The 16,626-nt window shown below is 42.7% G+C and overlaps 2 protein-coding genes across 2 annotated transcripts in view; both read left to right on the forward strand.

The window, feature by feature from the left end:
* Positions 1–3,660, forward strand: part of LOC118008607 (lanC-like protein 3) — a 30,178-nt gene extending 26,518 nt beyond the window's left edge. The window contains exon 2 of the mRNA XM_035002208.1: positions 3,456–3,660. Coding sequence (XP_034858099.1) covers positions 3,456–3,488 — 33 coding nt within the window. The 3' untranslated portion in view covers positions 3,489–3,660. The remainder of the gene's footprint in view (positions 1–3,455) is intronic.
* Positions 1–16,626, forward strand: part of LANCL3 (LanC like 3) — an 87,844-nt gene that overhangs the window by 22,388 nt on the left and 48,830 nt on the right. The gene's annotated exons all lie outside the window — the stretch shown is intronic.

The raw sequence follows: 16,626 nt of genomic DNA on the forward strand, positions 1-16,626 counted from the left end.
GAGGGGTACTTGAAATATCTTGACCTTTTCTTTTCAAAGTACATTGATTAGAGAAGATACCTTGTGCAGCAGTAAAGCAAAAAAAAAAAAAAAGAAAGGAGTTGAAGAGAATGTAAAGAGCATTGAGGTTAACAGGCACAGACTTATTCAGATTTTGAATTAGCCTTACATGTTGCTGCCTAAGAAACAAACAATAAAATGGGCAGCTCTGTTGTTCATAGGAGATGAAAATATTCTCTCAGCTCCATGCAGGAAAGCTGTGATCTTGAAACGCTGTCAGCCTCCCCTCTGGGCAGCCTGCCTACACTTCACCCAGGCACTGAGTTCTTTCTCAGCTGTTCTGGCGTCTGTGCCCTTCCTGCTGTTCCCCACTTTGCCAAAGGCCAGCCTCCCTGAGCCATGTAAGAATCTGCCCTTCGTTGTACTTGAGCAGAGATTGTTTCCCACATTTCAATTGCTCTCCTTCTCGTGAGCCAGAGAGAGAGAGAAGCAGCGTGACAGCTGTTGGACTCTCAAGCCAAAATGTAAGGGCTGTTACGAAGTTAAGCATCCCATCCTGGAAGTGCGTGGCCTCCCTCCAAGTCCTTCTGGCTTTAAAGTGGTAGTCAGGTCTGCCTTTGTCCAAAGAGCTACTGTGAGAGTTTCTGCAGTGCTTCGAGCTCTGGAGCTCCTGTGTGGAGTCACCTGGAGAATTTTTTCAGAGATGCTCAATCTTGGGCACATGTGTCAGCTATTGCTGCAAAACAACACTACCTCACAACTTAGTGGTTTATGTTTCGTTTGTTATTGCTCACCAGTCTATCTGATGGTTCTGCAGATCTGGGCCAGGCTTGGCTGATCTTGGCTGGGCTTGCTCATATTTCTGCAGTTAGCTGAAAGGTCAGCCAGGGCCGGCTGGCGGAGGATGGCCTCACCTATATGCTTTTCAGCTGGCCAGCTGTTGGCTGGAGTGATAGGGGTCACTGAATTCCAAGAGTGGGAATAGAAGCGTGCAAGGCCTCTTGAGGCTTAGGTTCAGAAGTGGTGCTTCATCATTTCTGCTGCATGTTGACTAAAGCAAGTCACATGACCAGTCCAGTTTAGAAGAATAGAGCATTGGACTCCACCTCTTGCTGAGAGGAACTACAAGGTAAAATTTCAAGGGCATGGATGCAGATGGGGAAAGGCTTGGTGGCAGGCTTTGCAGTCTGTCACAGTGTGTGATATCAGAGACATCATGATGTAGTGTGTTGGGCATGCATGTGTGGATATATCTTCTCAGGGTTCTAGATTTCTGGGAAGCGTGGGAAGATGTGTGTGTGCCAGAGAAGGTACGGACAGGTGCTGAGTTTTCCACACCCCCACATCCCCTTTTCCCTCAACATGTCTCATTAAGGTGCCACAAATAATCCGAAATACCTTTCTTCACCTCACAGGTATCATACCATCTCTTCCTCTGCCCTTCCATATGGCCAGTGCTAGGTATTAAATGTGTATAACTGCAAGGTTTGGCCAGAATGATTCGGTGGTGTTCAGTGATGTGCTTTTGCTGTTTGTTCACATGAAAAGCAAAAAATGGATGGTGATTATTAATCCCAATTATTAAGCTATTATATGGTTGCTTTGGACATAATTCTTGACCTTAGATTGAAATACAATGACTCAACACCTGAGATTTTCCTTCTCGGAGCAATACAAATTTTCATCTTACTTACCAACTATGAAGTTCCATGGTGCGTCTATTTTTATGTATTTACCTTACCCTTAACTTCATCTTAGTTATCTTACTCTAATTTTTATTTCTGGTTAACCTCATGGTGGCCTACAAGGCCCTCTATGATGGGCATCCTCCCTTCCTGGCCTCGCCTCTCTGACCTCCTCTCCTACCTGTCTCCCCTTGGCTCTCACTGCTCCAGGCACACTAGCCTCCTGACTGTACCTCAAACACACGGGCACACTGCCATGTCAGGGTCTTTGCATGAGCTGTGCCCTCGTCTAGAAAGCTCTTCCTTCACATATCACTTTGGCTAATATCCTTAACTCCTCCAGGTCTCTGATCAAACGACACCTTTTCATTGAGACCTACAGTGCCCCTCCTGTTTAATACAGTACGCTCCGTCCCTTCACCACATCCCAGTCTTCCTTCCCTGCTCTACATTTTCTTCTTAGCATCGATCCCCTTCTAGTGTGCTAGATAATTTAGTCATTTATAGTATTAATTGCATATAGTCTGAACTTCCTCCTCCTGTGTGTTGGGGGTCCCCAAGACCACCCGAGGACTGATGATTCAGTAGGAAAACTCAAAGACCTCAGGATATAGTCATAGCCATGGCTATGGTTTATTGCAGCCAAAGGACACAAAGCAAAATCATCAAAGAGAAAAGGGGCCTGGAGTGAAGTCTGGGGTCCAGAGATCCTCTCCCAGTGGAGTCCAAAAGTACGTGCTTAATTCCCCTAGCAGGGCGTTGTGACAACACGTGTGAAATGTTGCCCATCAGGGAAGCCCATTAGAGACTCAGTGCCCCAGGTTTTGATCATATAGGGGGCTGGTCATGTAGGCATCCTCTGCCTGGCATGTACCCAAATTCTAACCTCCCAGAAGGAAAGCAAGTGTTCACAAATAAGCACAGTTTAGGCGTAGCGAGCCACTCTTACTAGTCCTGGGAGTGGTTGTCTGGAAATCTAAGTTCTCAAACGCCAGCTGAGGGCCAACCTCGGAAGCAGACCTTTCTAAGGATGGCAGTCTCAGGCCTGCTGTGACAAATCTTTTCTCACACCATGCAAGAATATAAGCTCCTTGAGGACAGAGATCTTTGTTTTGTTCTGTGATATACCTATCCCCTGGAACAGTGTTTGACACATAGTAAGTGCTTGATAAGTATTTATTGAATGAAGAACTGGAACCCACACCCTTGAATGGACTTTCTCTGTGGCAGAAATACCATGTCAAGGAAACAGAATCTCCTGATTTACACCTGTGAGGCTTCGCCCGAACCAGCAGGCTCCTATACTCCATGTCCAGGGGGCTTGAAACAAGCTGAGCTTCCACACCCTGATCTGATTCTCTGTTTCACATGTAAGTCCATCTCGTCCACAAAGGGCCATTCTTATGATGGACTCATGCAGCATGGGAGCTGGAAAAGACCTTCTCCCTCATGAGTCCACTTGTCCAGGGGCAACGTGTGCAGAGGGACCCTGGTCTCTTGATCCTGTTTTTCCTCTTTACCACATCTGGTTTTTTGCCATCCCACAGTGCCCAGCACAGTGCTAAGGAAATGTTATATTTTCTTTAAACATTATTAGCTTATTTGGACTGAAAAGTGGCCTGGGTGGACTAATTGACTTGTGTCTGGTGGTGATATTTATGCAAGCAATGTCAGTTTTTTCTATCAATGTTTATCTTTAAAGGCAAATGTGCCATGTTAAAGGACTTTTCCCCCCACACCATACACGTGCCCTTGTTTTTCTGTTTCCAGATCCTGAAACCATTTTTCACTGTGACCGTGTGAGCTCTTTAGTTGACCTCTTATCACTGACTCTTCAGGTAAAAACCTTATTTTTCATTGCCCGCTCCCCCAGTAATAGAAGGATTAAGCTAATTTCAAAACTACTTGTATCAGGATTTCATCCCACCTGGAAAGTCTATCCATTTCATCAGAGCCTTGCTTGTCACATTCTGAAGTTTGACAAATGGATGGAATGAATCATGTGTTGCAATTCGACAAGAAGTGCCCAGCCCACATTCTATGTCCCTACTTAGGTTTGGTCTCAGCTCCAAAATACTGAATTGAACTTATCAGGAGGAAAAGTGAAAGGTTTTCAAAAGGAGTATCATAGGACCATCTTAGAATATAAATGTTATGTAGCATTTGCTATCAAAATTTAGTCTTAATATTTTTGCAAGAATGTGTTGAAATATCATTCCTATCAAGAGAATATCCTCAGTTGGCATCTTAATAACAGTCCTAATGAATGCTGAGTCACTTCTGTACAGGGAAAATATTCTTCTGAACGGAAGGGGAATTATGAATCTATTTTTAGCACGAATAAAAAATAATTGCACATCAAGATTCCTGGACTGATCAGATGAATTAATATTTCTGGCTAAGAAATGATAAATTCTGAGGGAGATAAACTGTCAAGGAGCATTCACCAGCAACTTTAACAAATGACTTGGTCTTGACAGAAACATTTTAAATACAGCTTCTAGCTGTTTAAAGTATTTAGTCATTTTGACAAGATTGGGTTAGCCTTTCCTGAAACTTTAAAAAATCTGACATGAAAAAAATGGAATCATATGCCATGATATTACAGTACTTGCCTAGTGCTCTTGAAGGCAGTGACTTTGTTACTTTGTAGAAGTGGTAAGGACCTAAGAGAAGTTCTGTGTCAAGGTCTTCTTTCTATAGATGAGAAAACTGAGGGCCAGAGAGGTGCGCTGATTTGATGAAGGCCACATAGTAAACTAATAGCAGAGCACAGAACAGAACTCAGGTCCTTTCAATTTCAGCTCACTGGACCATTCTGATCCAGTTTTGTTTTGTGTTTTGTTTTATTTTTTTTTTAAGATTTTATTTATTTATTTGACAGAGTTAGTGAGAGCAGGAACACAAGCAGGGGGAGTGGGAGAGGGAGAAGCAGGCTTCCCGCTGAGCAGGGAGCCCGATGTGGGGCTTGATCCCAGGACACTGGGATCATGACCTGAGCCAAAGGCAGACGCTTAATGACTGAGCCACCCAGGCGCCCCTGTTTTATTTTTTTTTTAAGATTTTACTTATCCATTTGAGATAGAGGGAGAGCGAGAGAGCACAAGTGGGGCGCAGGCAGAGGGAGAAGGAGAAGCAGGCTCCCTGCTCAGCAGGGAGCCCTACCTGGGGCTCGATTCTCCATCCCAGGACCTTGGATCACGATCTGAACTGAAGGTAGATGCTTAACCCGCTTAACCAACTGAGCCACCCAGGCGCCCTATTCTGATCCAGTTTTATGTTCTAAGGCAGGGGTTCTCACAGTCCAGCAGGCGTCAGAATCATCTGGAGGGCTTGTTCATATACACATTGCTGGCCCCTACTGCAGTTTGTTTCTGTAGGTCTGGGATAGGGACAGGGAATTGGCATTTTTATTAAGTTCCCAGGTGATGCTTGATGGTCCTGATCCAGTGACCATACTTGCAGAACCACTGGGTTAAGGGGTAGAGGGAATGTCAGGAAGCCAAGAATAAATGTGGAATTTTCTTGAGGGAAAGAGGAAAGACTGATTTTAGCTAGTCCTGAGTATCTTTGTACTCAGAGAATAGAAGGTCTATTAGTTATTTTACTTTTCCTATTGCACTTGAAATTATTGTTAAGTGAGATTTCTACTGGGGCGCCTGGGTGGCTCAGTTGGTTAAGCGACTGCCTTCGGCTCAGGTCATGATCCTGGAGTCCCGGGATCAAGTCCCGCATCGGGCTCCCTGCTTGGCAGGGAGTCTGCTTCTCCCTCTCCCACTCCCCGTTTGTGTTCCCTCTCTCGCTGTGTCTTTCTCTGTCAAATAAATAAATAAAATCTTTAAAAAAAAAAAAAAGTGAGATTTCTACTGTTTGCACAAATACTGGGTAAATTTCTTACCTGACTCAGAATTATGACCCATTGGGTGCCTGGATAATGGGTTAAAGGGACCATAGCAAACCAAGGCCAAGGAAGAGAAAATCCTTGAGAGCTACCTTAAAATATGGAATGATGGCTAGTTGTAAATACCTCTTCAGAATCTAAACCCCCACCAGGAAATCATCAAATTGCCTTTATTCATCTTGAATATTCACATTAACATAGGAAAAAGGAGAACCAGAAGTGATGATTGAAAACAAACAAACAAAAATCAGGTAATTGAGTTGACAAAGGGAATTAAACTTAAAGCAGGAATTGGATTAAATTGCCAGAAATGTGCTTTCGGTTTTCCTTGGTGCTACAGAATGAGAAGACTCTCTAATATTAAGGTTAAATCTAAAAACTAAATTATTTCAATAGATTCTAAGCACATCTTTTCATTAACATAGTTTCTTATATCCTGTTTTTATCCTTTTGTCCGTATACATTAGCTAGATTAAAATGGATGCTTTATAATACATTGAGACAAAATCAAAATTTGTGGTAGCATCCTTCCCTCCCATCTCCTTCCAGAAAACTGCCTGCTAAGAAGAAATCCATATTTGTCTGCTCAGAGTCCCTCTTTGTTGTCCTTTTCACCTTCCTAGAGTGGGTAAAAATTATTCTTTGCTGACCTAGAGGCTAAATCAAGGTTTTGGGAGAAGGGGAGAGAAAAGAGAAGAGGAAAAAAAGAACCCAAGTGGATTCTGGGGCCAGATAAATCATTTGTGTGTAAAAGGTTCTGAATCAGCTGTGAGGGACAAAAGGATTGGAGAATGGGGAAGGGGTTTGAGGAAGTGTTACTGCGGGTTATGAATAGATTTATTGTACTTTGAAAGACAAGAAAAGAAAGGAGCTGCTTTCTGATGATCTGAAATTGCCAAAAGAGACATTGCTCCAGGATTGGACCACATGGGTCCTTGGATTTATTAAGTTTACCCAAAATACCTAAGACTCAGTCTCTGCTTTAATAAAATTTGTTTGCAAGATGCAATCAAGGGAATCCATGGAAAATTAGGTTTCCAAGGAAACATGCCTGGATGGGATAAGAGGAACACTATACCTATCTATCAATTAACAAATATTTACGGTCACATGAAAGCTCTTGCTGTTGGCAAGATGGGAAACTTTCCCTGCTGCTCTAGCAGAACTAGCATAAGAGGTGAGGCTATGGAGGTCCAGAAGAGCACTTGAGACTACAAGCTTCAGAAAGGGGAAAATCTACTTTGGCTTCCAAAAGAAGGTTTTGGTAAAAATTCTGACTCAGCATTCCATTCTCGGGAAACTGAGTGTATCAGTTACCTACTGCTGCCTAACACTGCCTCAAGAAACTCAGTAGTTCAGAATAACGATCATTTATTTTGGTCAAACATCTGAAATTTGGGTAGGGTTCATCCCAGGAGAGATGGCTTCTTTCTTGTCCTTCTGTTATCAGCCGGGAGGGCTCAACTTGGGGCCAGGGGAACGATTTTCAAGATGGCTCACTCACAGGGGTAGCAAGTTGGTGCTGGTTGTCTACTGGGAGCTCATCTGGGGTTGGGAGCATTGGTTCCTTTCCACATTGGCCTTCCCATGGACTGCTTGGGCTTTCTTACAGTGTGGTGGCTGGATTAAGTGAGCATCCTGAGAATATGGCAGAAGTGCATGGCTCTTCATGTCCTAGCCTTGGATGTCATATAGTGTCGCTTCTAAAGTGCTCTGTTGGCCAGAGCAGTCACAATGGACATTGAGGCTCAAGGGGCAGGGGAATGCAAAGGAAAAGTACGTGGATGGGCTATTGTGGACATTTTTTTGGATAATGTAACCTGCCACATAGGTTAACATAAGTTAACCTAAGGCATGTCCTAAGCTTTGAATTAGTGTCTCTATTTCTCACCTTGTTCCTTTTATCCCTGTAGACAGAATGCTTGGCCCTTACTAATAGTCTAATCTCAGAAACAGCCCCATTTTTTGCTTGCATCTTTAAGAAGCCAGTTTGGGCCATTTTCAAACATTTTGGGCCACAGACCTGGAAAGGAGAGAATAAAAAAGAATTCAACAAGAAAAGCAGAAGCTTCTAGTGTTCATCAGTGGCTTTTCCAGCCAGCAGTGGCCATCCTCACACTCTAAGGGATTCATCAATTTCAGAACTTCACCTGTAGTAGCCACTATGTTAATTGTAAGTACTCCCTGTCTTAGCTCCGTTTCCCCTAAAGTACACTCTGAGACAAGGTTTTGGGAGCACCTAGTTTACGTGGGAGGTGACCCGGGGAAGCACAGTGAGGGAGTAGAAAGTGAGGTAAAGAAGGGAAGAAAGCCAACGGAGTATGATGATGATGATGAACAGGTTACTTCTGGGTGGCTGGGGCACAATCCCATGAGGACCTTTCATTGCTGGTGTCGAAACACAACCCAGAGTTGTCCCCCAGGAGGACTGAAGAATGTGGTGTCTTTATCTGCCGGTTCCTGTCCCTTATTGGTTGAGGACATTAACTCTAACACCTCCAGCCTACCCCATGTCCAGACCAAACACACTCCTAAAGCCAGGGAGAGGCGTCAGGCAGAGCGCGCCAATCTTTACGTGATCTCCCAGATGATCCTGCTGCTTCAGTCCAAGACAGAGAAGCAGAGTGCTGAATGCCAATTAGCTTTTTACCTCTTACCACACAGCACCCCCATGCCTTGTCCATCTGTTCCATGGCTGTGGCCATTTCTTTTCTGTCTCCCATCCCAAACCATGGTTTGAGGTGCCTTTGCTTACCAGTCTTACCATGGTTTGTATTCTGTTCCATCCTTCTCATGGATATAGACCTAGTCATCATTTTAACCACAAGGATAGGGCCTGTGGTCCCCTTCTGATGTGGGAAATGAGAGAGTTCCCTGAATGCACAGGGTCAAGGTAACAGTAGTTATAGAGGGTGCAAGAATTGAAGGGAAAGACTGCTATAGGCCAGTGTTCCTACAATGGTACCTGCAGACCACCAGCATCACCGGCCTGCTTGATGTAAATCCATACCAGATGGCAATACACTGAGGAGCCTCAGGGCATAGGCTTTGGATCCAGAGTGCCTGAGTTTGGCTCTCAGAGCTACTCACTTGTGTGTTCCCAGGCAAGTTACCTGAGCCTTCTGTGTCTCGTTTTCCTCATCTGTAAAGTGTGTCATGTGATTATGCTGTGGATTAGCTGAGATAGGACATGAAATGCATTTAGAACGATGCATTTAGAATTACTAAGCATTCAGTAGTGTTGTTTTATTATTCTTGCCCATGTCTCAGACCTAGTGAATCATAATCTCTGAGGATGGAGCCTGGAAACCTGCATTTCTAACTAGCCCCTGAAGTTTGAACACCACTACTCCAGGCTGAGAGGCAGAGACAGAGAGAGATCAGGTGATGTCAAGGCAAGATTGATTAGCACAGTAACACCTCATTTCCCTAAGAACTTTGGGAAATGAGGAGTTTCCTGTGAGTTCTCCAGATCCAGATGGCTGACACTTTTGTTTTAAACATTCAATCTTTTTTTTTTTTTTTTAGAGAGGGGGATGGGGGCGGGGGGAAGGGGCAGAGGGAGAGAGAGAATCTTAAGCAGGCTCTGTGCCCAGTGTGGAACACAAGGCAGGGCTCAATCTCACGACCCTGAGATCATGACCTGAACCGAAATCAAGAGACGCTTAAATGAGCCACCCAGGTGCCCCTAAACACTTAATCTTAAAAGTTAAAACTTGATGTATTATTCATTCTGAAGTCTAAATTCTATTACATGCTTACACAGAGAATTCTGGAAATAGTAGTGTTGTAGCAATATTTTCGGGGTGACTCAACATCAGACAGCCAAGCAAATAGTAAATATTTATTGATTCCTCCGCTGTGTCCCTTCATGGTAGTAGGTGCTGGGGATACAATGACAAACAGGACCAAATCCCTGCCTTCAAGATGCTGTCTAGTGGAGGAGAGGGCAGGAAGTGGGGATGACACAGTAAGAGAAGTGATAGAACAGAAGGCTGTTTTGCACCTTATGGAGATGTCCTAATGAGGCTAATGAGGTGGGAAGGTATGTGGCCCTCATGCTGGGTCATTGGAGTGCTCAGGCCTGCTAGTTTATAGCTCCTGCATCCTTCCCTTGTTTTCAGTGGACAGCCTTTGCTCTGTCAATTTGTCTGCCTACAAACGACATTCCCATCCTCATGTAATGCACTGCCTCTAATCTGCTACAGGGTGGAAACCAGGTGCCTTGAACTTGCTGGAACATTCAAGGCCTTCTCTGAGAAACACCTTCTCTGACTTTCCCATCTAAAACAGCATGGCCCGTCCCCCTGCCCCCCCCCCCCCGCCACATACATTGTAGCCCCTTACCCTGCTTGATTTTTCTTCGTGGCATTTATCACAATCACAACCTCATGATGACCTATTACATGTATTTCTTTATGTTCCACGTTGTGTATTTTCATTAGAATCTAAGTGCCAAGAGGGCAAGGGCTCTGTTGGTTTAGTACACCTCTCTATTCACCTAACACATGGCCAGGCTCAGAGTAGACCTTCAATAAATACTTACTGAGTGAGCAGTAATAGCAAATAAGTTTCTTTTTCTTTATTTTTTATTGAGATACCTTGCATATGGTCAAGTGCACCTATCTGAAGTATTCACCTCAGTGACTAGTGTATATATGTGCACACATTATAAAGCCACCGGGACCACGATATAGAGCATTTCCAGCACCCACCCAGCAGGCCCCCTCAGGCTCCTCCCAGTCAGTCCCCCCTCCAAAAGAGAACTGCTCTACTGACTTCTCTCACCACTGATTGGTTTTGCTCATTCTTGAATTTCAGACAAACGTAATCGTGTCATTTGTGTGCTTATGTGTCCACCTTCTCAACATGATATGTCTGTAAGATTCATCCGTGCTGCTGAGTGTACCTGCAGTCCATGCTTTATTTCATCACTTGCAATAGTACCAGTATATTTATTGCGATGTGTTTAACCCGTTCTACTCACATGTGGGTTGTTTCCAGGTTTGGCTGATGGGGAAAATGAGTCTGGGGGATGGTCCTTGCAAAAAACTTTGAGTAAAGGCCATAGGCTTTATGGCAATTATTTTGGACAGTTTCCTCCTTACCCCATTTTCTCAGTCCTACATTTCTGGATCTGTCCCCTTTTGTCCTGCTACTTCAGGGTTCTGATTTATGCTGGACCTGTGCTGAATGTCTGGAACTAAATCACATTTATAAAACCCCTAGTTGGCCTGGTGGAGAAAAAAGCCACATTTCTGGTGGTTTATCCCAAGACATAGAAGCAGAATGCTGATTAGCTATCCCTTCTGATATGCTTCCCTTCTTTTCCTCTTTTGTCCTTGATTCTTCTTCACTTTCTGCTAATTCCCTCCACTAACTGGGGGCACCTTTGGCCTAATGTGTTTTATAGCAGTGTTTCTCAACCATGGCTGCACATTATAATCACTTGGGGAACTTTAAAAATAATACCCATGCCTGAGCTTTATTCCAAAGCAATTAAATCTGTATTTCAGCCAGTGGGGCCTGGGTATTAGTATTTTGGAAAAGCGCTCCAGACGATTTTAATAGGCAGCCAAGTTTAAGAACCATTGCAGGACACACCTTATCCTAGGAAATAGTGTAGATGTGTAGAATCAGCTATAACAACTAAGCCCTTTCCTCCCAGTCGAGCAGAATCAACTTGTTTCCACATAATTTACTAGATAGATAGGGCTCTTTTTAATGCTGTCCACTTTATAAATCTGAGGGAGCAATATATGAGAACTGCTTGAAAATGAGAGACCCAAAGAATGTGGCTTTTCTCCCACACCATATTAGTCACTTCATGGTGTCTAGAGCAGTATTAACTCAAGTTTGGCTCATGAATTATAGTTTAGATCCATCATTTAAAATCCAGGCTGTGGCATGAATGCCTTGACTACCACTGAGTGGGTGCTTCAGAAAGACTGTTATTGTGATGGCTTTTTTTAATGGGCACCATGTGTAAGCAGGATTAGTACCAATAAGTCCTAAGTGTCATGAGGTCAGGGTCTGTTTTTTTTTTCCTATTTATTTTATAACTATGCTCCATGCCCAGCAGGGAGCCCAATGAGGGACTTGAACTCACAACCCTGAGATCAAGACCTGAGCTGAGATCGAGACTCAGACGCCTAACCAACTGAGTCACCCAGGTGCCCTAGTTAGAGTCTATTTTTAAATCCTCTTTCCTGACAACACCCAACAGCATTTTGTCCACTGCAGCAAATATTTACCAAGTACTTTCTATTTATTTACTGCATTTACAACTCAATTAATCCTCACCATAACCGTAGTCTTACTGAATACTTACGTGCTATGCCCTTTTATAAGCTCTTCACATGTGTTCATTCTTTTACTCTTCTCAACAATGAGTTGGGTTTTTATTATCATCCCTATTTTATGGGTTAAGAAATGGAGGCACAAATTGGTTAAGTACTGTTTTAAGGAGTCAGAGATGGTAACTGGTAGAGCTAGGATTCAGGCAGTTTGGGTTCAAGAGACTGTTTTCTTTCTTTTTTTGGTTGTTCATTTAATAGATACTTATAAATTTTGTCTAAACATGGATTGAAGAAAAAAATTAAGAAGGACTCTTGGAAAGTCAGCTTGGGATTTAGAGAGGTTTTTGGGTTTTTTTTAGATTTTTTATTTTCTGACAGAGAGAGACACAGTGAGAGAGGGAACACAAGCAGGAGGAGTGGGAGAAGGAGAAGCAGGCTTCCCCAGGAGCCAGGAGCCCAATGTGGGGCTCGATCCCAGGACCCTGGGATCATGACCTGAGCCGAAGGCAGATGCTTAACAACTGAGCCACCCAGGTGCCCCGGGATTTAGAGAGGTTTAAACTTATTTTAATTCCAGTATAGTTAACATACAGTGTAATATTAGTTTCAGGTGTACAATATAGTGATTCAACACTTCTGTACATCACCCAGTGCTCATCACACCAAATGCACTCCTTAATCCCCATCACCTGTTTTACCCATCCCCCTGCCCACCTCCCCTCTAGTAACCATCAGTTTGTTCTCTATAGTTAAGAGTCTGTTTCTTGGTTTGCCTGTTGTGTTCTCTGTCTCTCTCTTTCTTTCTCTCTGCCCCCCCCTTGCTCATTTGTTTTCTTAAGTTCCACATATGAGTGAAATCATATGGTATTTGTCTTTCTCTGACTGACTTAGCATTATACTGTGACTTCATCCATGTCATTGCAAATGGCAAGATTTCATTCATTTTTATGGCTGAATAATATTCCATTGTATAAATATACCACTTCTTTATCCATTCATCAGTTGACGAACACTTGGGCTGCTTCCATAATTTGGCTATTGCAAATAATGCTGCTATAAATATGGGGGTGCATATATCCCTTTGAAATCAGTATTTTTGTATCCTTTGGGTAAATACCTAGTAGTGCAGTTGCTGGGTCATAGGGTCATTCTATTTTTAACTTTTTGAGCAATGTCCATGCTGTTTTCCAGAGTGGCTGCACCAGTTTGCATTCCCACCAGCAGTATATACGGGTTCCTTTTTCTCCATGTCCTCACCAACATTTGTTGTTTCTTGTATTGTTGATTTTAGCCATTCTGACAGGTGTGAGGTGATAGCTCCTTGTAGTTTTGATTTGTATTTCCCCGATGATGAGTCATGTTGAGCAAACAATCCTAAAATTTATACATAGCCACAAAAGACCCCAAATAGCCAAAGCAGTTTTGAAAAAGAAGAAGCTGGAGGTATCTCAATTGCAGACTTCAAGTTATATTACAAAGCTGTAGTAATCAAAAACAGTATGGCATTGGCACAAAAATAGACACAGAGGTCAGAAAAGGATAGAAAACCCAGGGACAAACTCACAATTACATGGTTAATTAATCTTCAATAAAACAGGAAACAATATCCAATGGGAAAAAGACAGTCTCTTCAAATGGTATTGGGAAAACCTGTCAGCTACATGCAAAAGAATGAAACTGTACCACCTTCTTACACCATACACAAAAATAGGCTCAAAATGGATGAAAGATCTAAATGTGAGACCTGAAACCATAAAAATCCTAGAAGAGAGCACAGGCAGAAATGTCTTGGACATCAGCTGTAGTAACATTTTTCTAGATAAGTCTCCTGAGGCGAGGGAAACAAAAGCAAAAATAAACTATTGTGACTACATCAAAATAGCTTCTGGATGATGAAGGAAAGAGTCAACAAAACTAAAAGACAACCTATGGAATGAGAGAAGATATTTGCAAAGGACACATCCAGTAAAGAGTTAGTATCCAAAATATATAAAGAACTGATACAACTCAACACCCAAAAAAACCAACAATCCAATTAAAAATTGGGCAGAAGACATGAACAGACATTTCTCCAGAGACTGTGTTCTTATGTATCCAGTGCTTCTCAAATTTTAACATGCATAGAAATCACCTAAGGATCTTGTTAAAAGGCAGATTCTGGCTCACTCTGTCTGGGGCAGTACCTAATATTCTGCAGGTCTTAGAAGCTCCCAGGTGGTGGTGATGCTCCAGGTTCATGGTCCACACTGTGAGGAGCGAGGACATACCCTATGAGATAACTTCTATTACTGTCTCCATTTTCAGGTGATTACTCTGGGGCTCGGAGAGGGTAATGGTTTCACCAGCTTCTCACAGCACATACACAGTGAAGCTATAGTTAGAATTCATGCAGTGGGGTCTCAAAGGTGATTGTTGAACCACTATGCTTGAGTACTTGGTAAGTGGTTTTGAATGAATAAGTAAACGGACATTGGGTGCTGGGTCCAACAGATCCCCACTGTAGAGTCAGAGGTTGGAATGTATTAAATAGAGCCCAGGCAATTTATCTTTCATTGGTACTTTTTAAACCTTGGAAATGAATCTATCAGCTTTTATCTTTTTACCATGTTTTCTTCTTATGGCCTAAACAGGTCATTTCACCCTTGCTATTAAGAGAGAACAAAGAGGAAACAGCTCAGCAAATTTCCATTGGGGATGTCTCTCTGTGGGTCTTTTTTACCATGGCCTTTGCTTTTGAAAAAGTGGCACAGACCTGGCATCCTGCTGATAGGAGCATTTCCTGTTAAACTGTCTAAACAGCAATATCCATTCAGAAATAATGCTGCTATTTAAGGTTTGGTCATCAGCATAGAGATTAATTTCCACTCTTTGGATGAAAGGAAAGATTTCCTTTCATAGCTGTAGCCCCCACACTCAGTACAGTTGTGTGGTGGATGAGATTCAGGCTCCCATCCCCAACTCTGTCCTAATACTATGGATTTTCTTCTTCATAAGTGGCCTCCCTGAGAACAAGGCCCATCAGAAAACAAAATAAGAATCAAATTTAATGTTCCTTGCAACAATTCAACCATTACAGGTTCCAGGAAGAACTCCCTATGCACTCCCACCACTCTGGATAATGTTTTCTAACCAGATAATGCATATATGTGACAAAGAGGTTTTGCCTGGAGGATAATTTATTTACTTATTAGATTATTTTAAGTGGCACTTGGCTCAGAGAACCAGAGGGAACAAAATGTATAATAAAAAATTTGTACCTCATAAAAATATGTGACTTCATGCAACAGGAATCAGAAGTGAAATCCTAATGTCTCTGCATTGTAATGGGGTCCAATGTTAAGAAAAGGGCTCTTGGCTGCATCTTATTGACTAGAATTCTGAAATCCTGCAGAAATATCAGTTGAGGTAGTGGCTTGTGTCATATTTATCACTGTTAGGGAGAAGAAGAAACCAGACCTGAAGGTTAGGTGCTGTATTCACTTCACTCATTCATTCCATTCAGTTACTCAGTAAAGGTGGTTGAGTGCTGCTGGGCTAGGTACTCTGGAGGTACCAAGGGGTGTGAAACATGATACCTGCCCTCAAGGAGTTCACAAAATCACTGGGGATACAATACAAAAAGGAAAGAGGTTAACAGAAGTGGTGTGTGACAAGGATTATAGAAATGGTGAGCTGTGTCTCACAGCAGTGTTTCCTCAGAGTGACCCTGGACAGTGCACCTGCATCATTTGAGAACTTGTTTGAGATACATATTCTTCAGCCCCACCCCAGAACCACTGAATCAGACACTCAGCGGTTGGGGCCAGGGATCTCCACTTCTAACAAGATCATAAGGTGACTTGTATGCACATTAATATTTTAGAAGCATTGTTTTTAATGCTCAACATCTCTAATCATCAGGGAAATGCAAATCAAAACCACACTGAGCTATCACCTCACACCTGTCAGAATGGCTAGAATCAAAAAGGCAAGAAACAACAAGTGTTGAGGATGAGGAAAATAAAGGAACCTTCCTGCAGTGTTGGTGGGAATGCAAATTGGTGCGGCCGCTGTGGAAAACAGTATGGAGGTTCCTTTAAAAAAATTAAAAATAGAACTACCATATGATCCAGTAATTCCGCTACTGGGTTTTTACACAAAGAAAGCCAAAATACTATTTGAAAAGCTACATGCACCCCTATGTTTATTGTAGTATTATTTACAATAGCCAAGCTATGGAAGCAACTAAAGTGTCCATCGCTAGACAAATGGATAAAGAAGATGTGGGGTGTGTTGTATGTATGTATAGTGGAACATTACTCAGCCATAAATAAGGATGAGATTTTGCCATTTGCAACAGCATGGATGGGTGTAGAGGGTATAATGCTGACTGAAATAAATCAGACTGAGAAAGACAAATACATATGATTTTGCTCATGTGGAATCTAAACAAAACAAATGAATAAACAAGCAGAAACAGAGCCGTAAGTACAGAGAACAAACTAACTGGTGGTTGCTAGATGGGAGGGGGTGGGGGCTGAGCAAAATGGGTGAAGGGGAGGGGGAGGCACAGGCTCCCAGTTACGGAAGGAATAAGTCATGGGGAAGAAAGGCACAGCATAAGAAGTATAGTAAATGATACTGTAAAATAGCATTGTATGGTGACAGATGGTAGCTACCCTTGTGGTGAGCATAGCATAATATATAGACTTGTCAAATCACTATGTTGTACGCCTGAAACTAATGTAACGTTGTCAAGTAT

The sequence above is a fragment of the Mirounga leonina genome, unplaced genomic scaffold, assembly GCF_011800145.1.
Source record: "Mirounga leonina isolate KUSES-001 unplaced genomic scaffold, KU_Mleo_1.0 Mir_101609, whole genome shotgun sequence".
NCBI lineage: Eukaryota > Metazoa > Chordata > Mammalia > Carnivora > Phocidae > Mirounga > Mirounga leonina.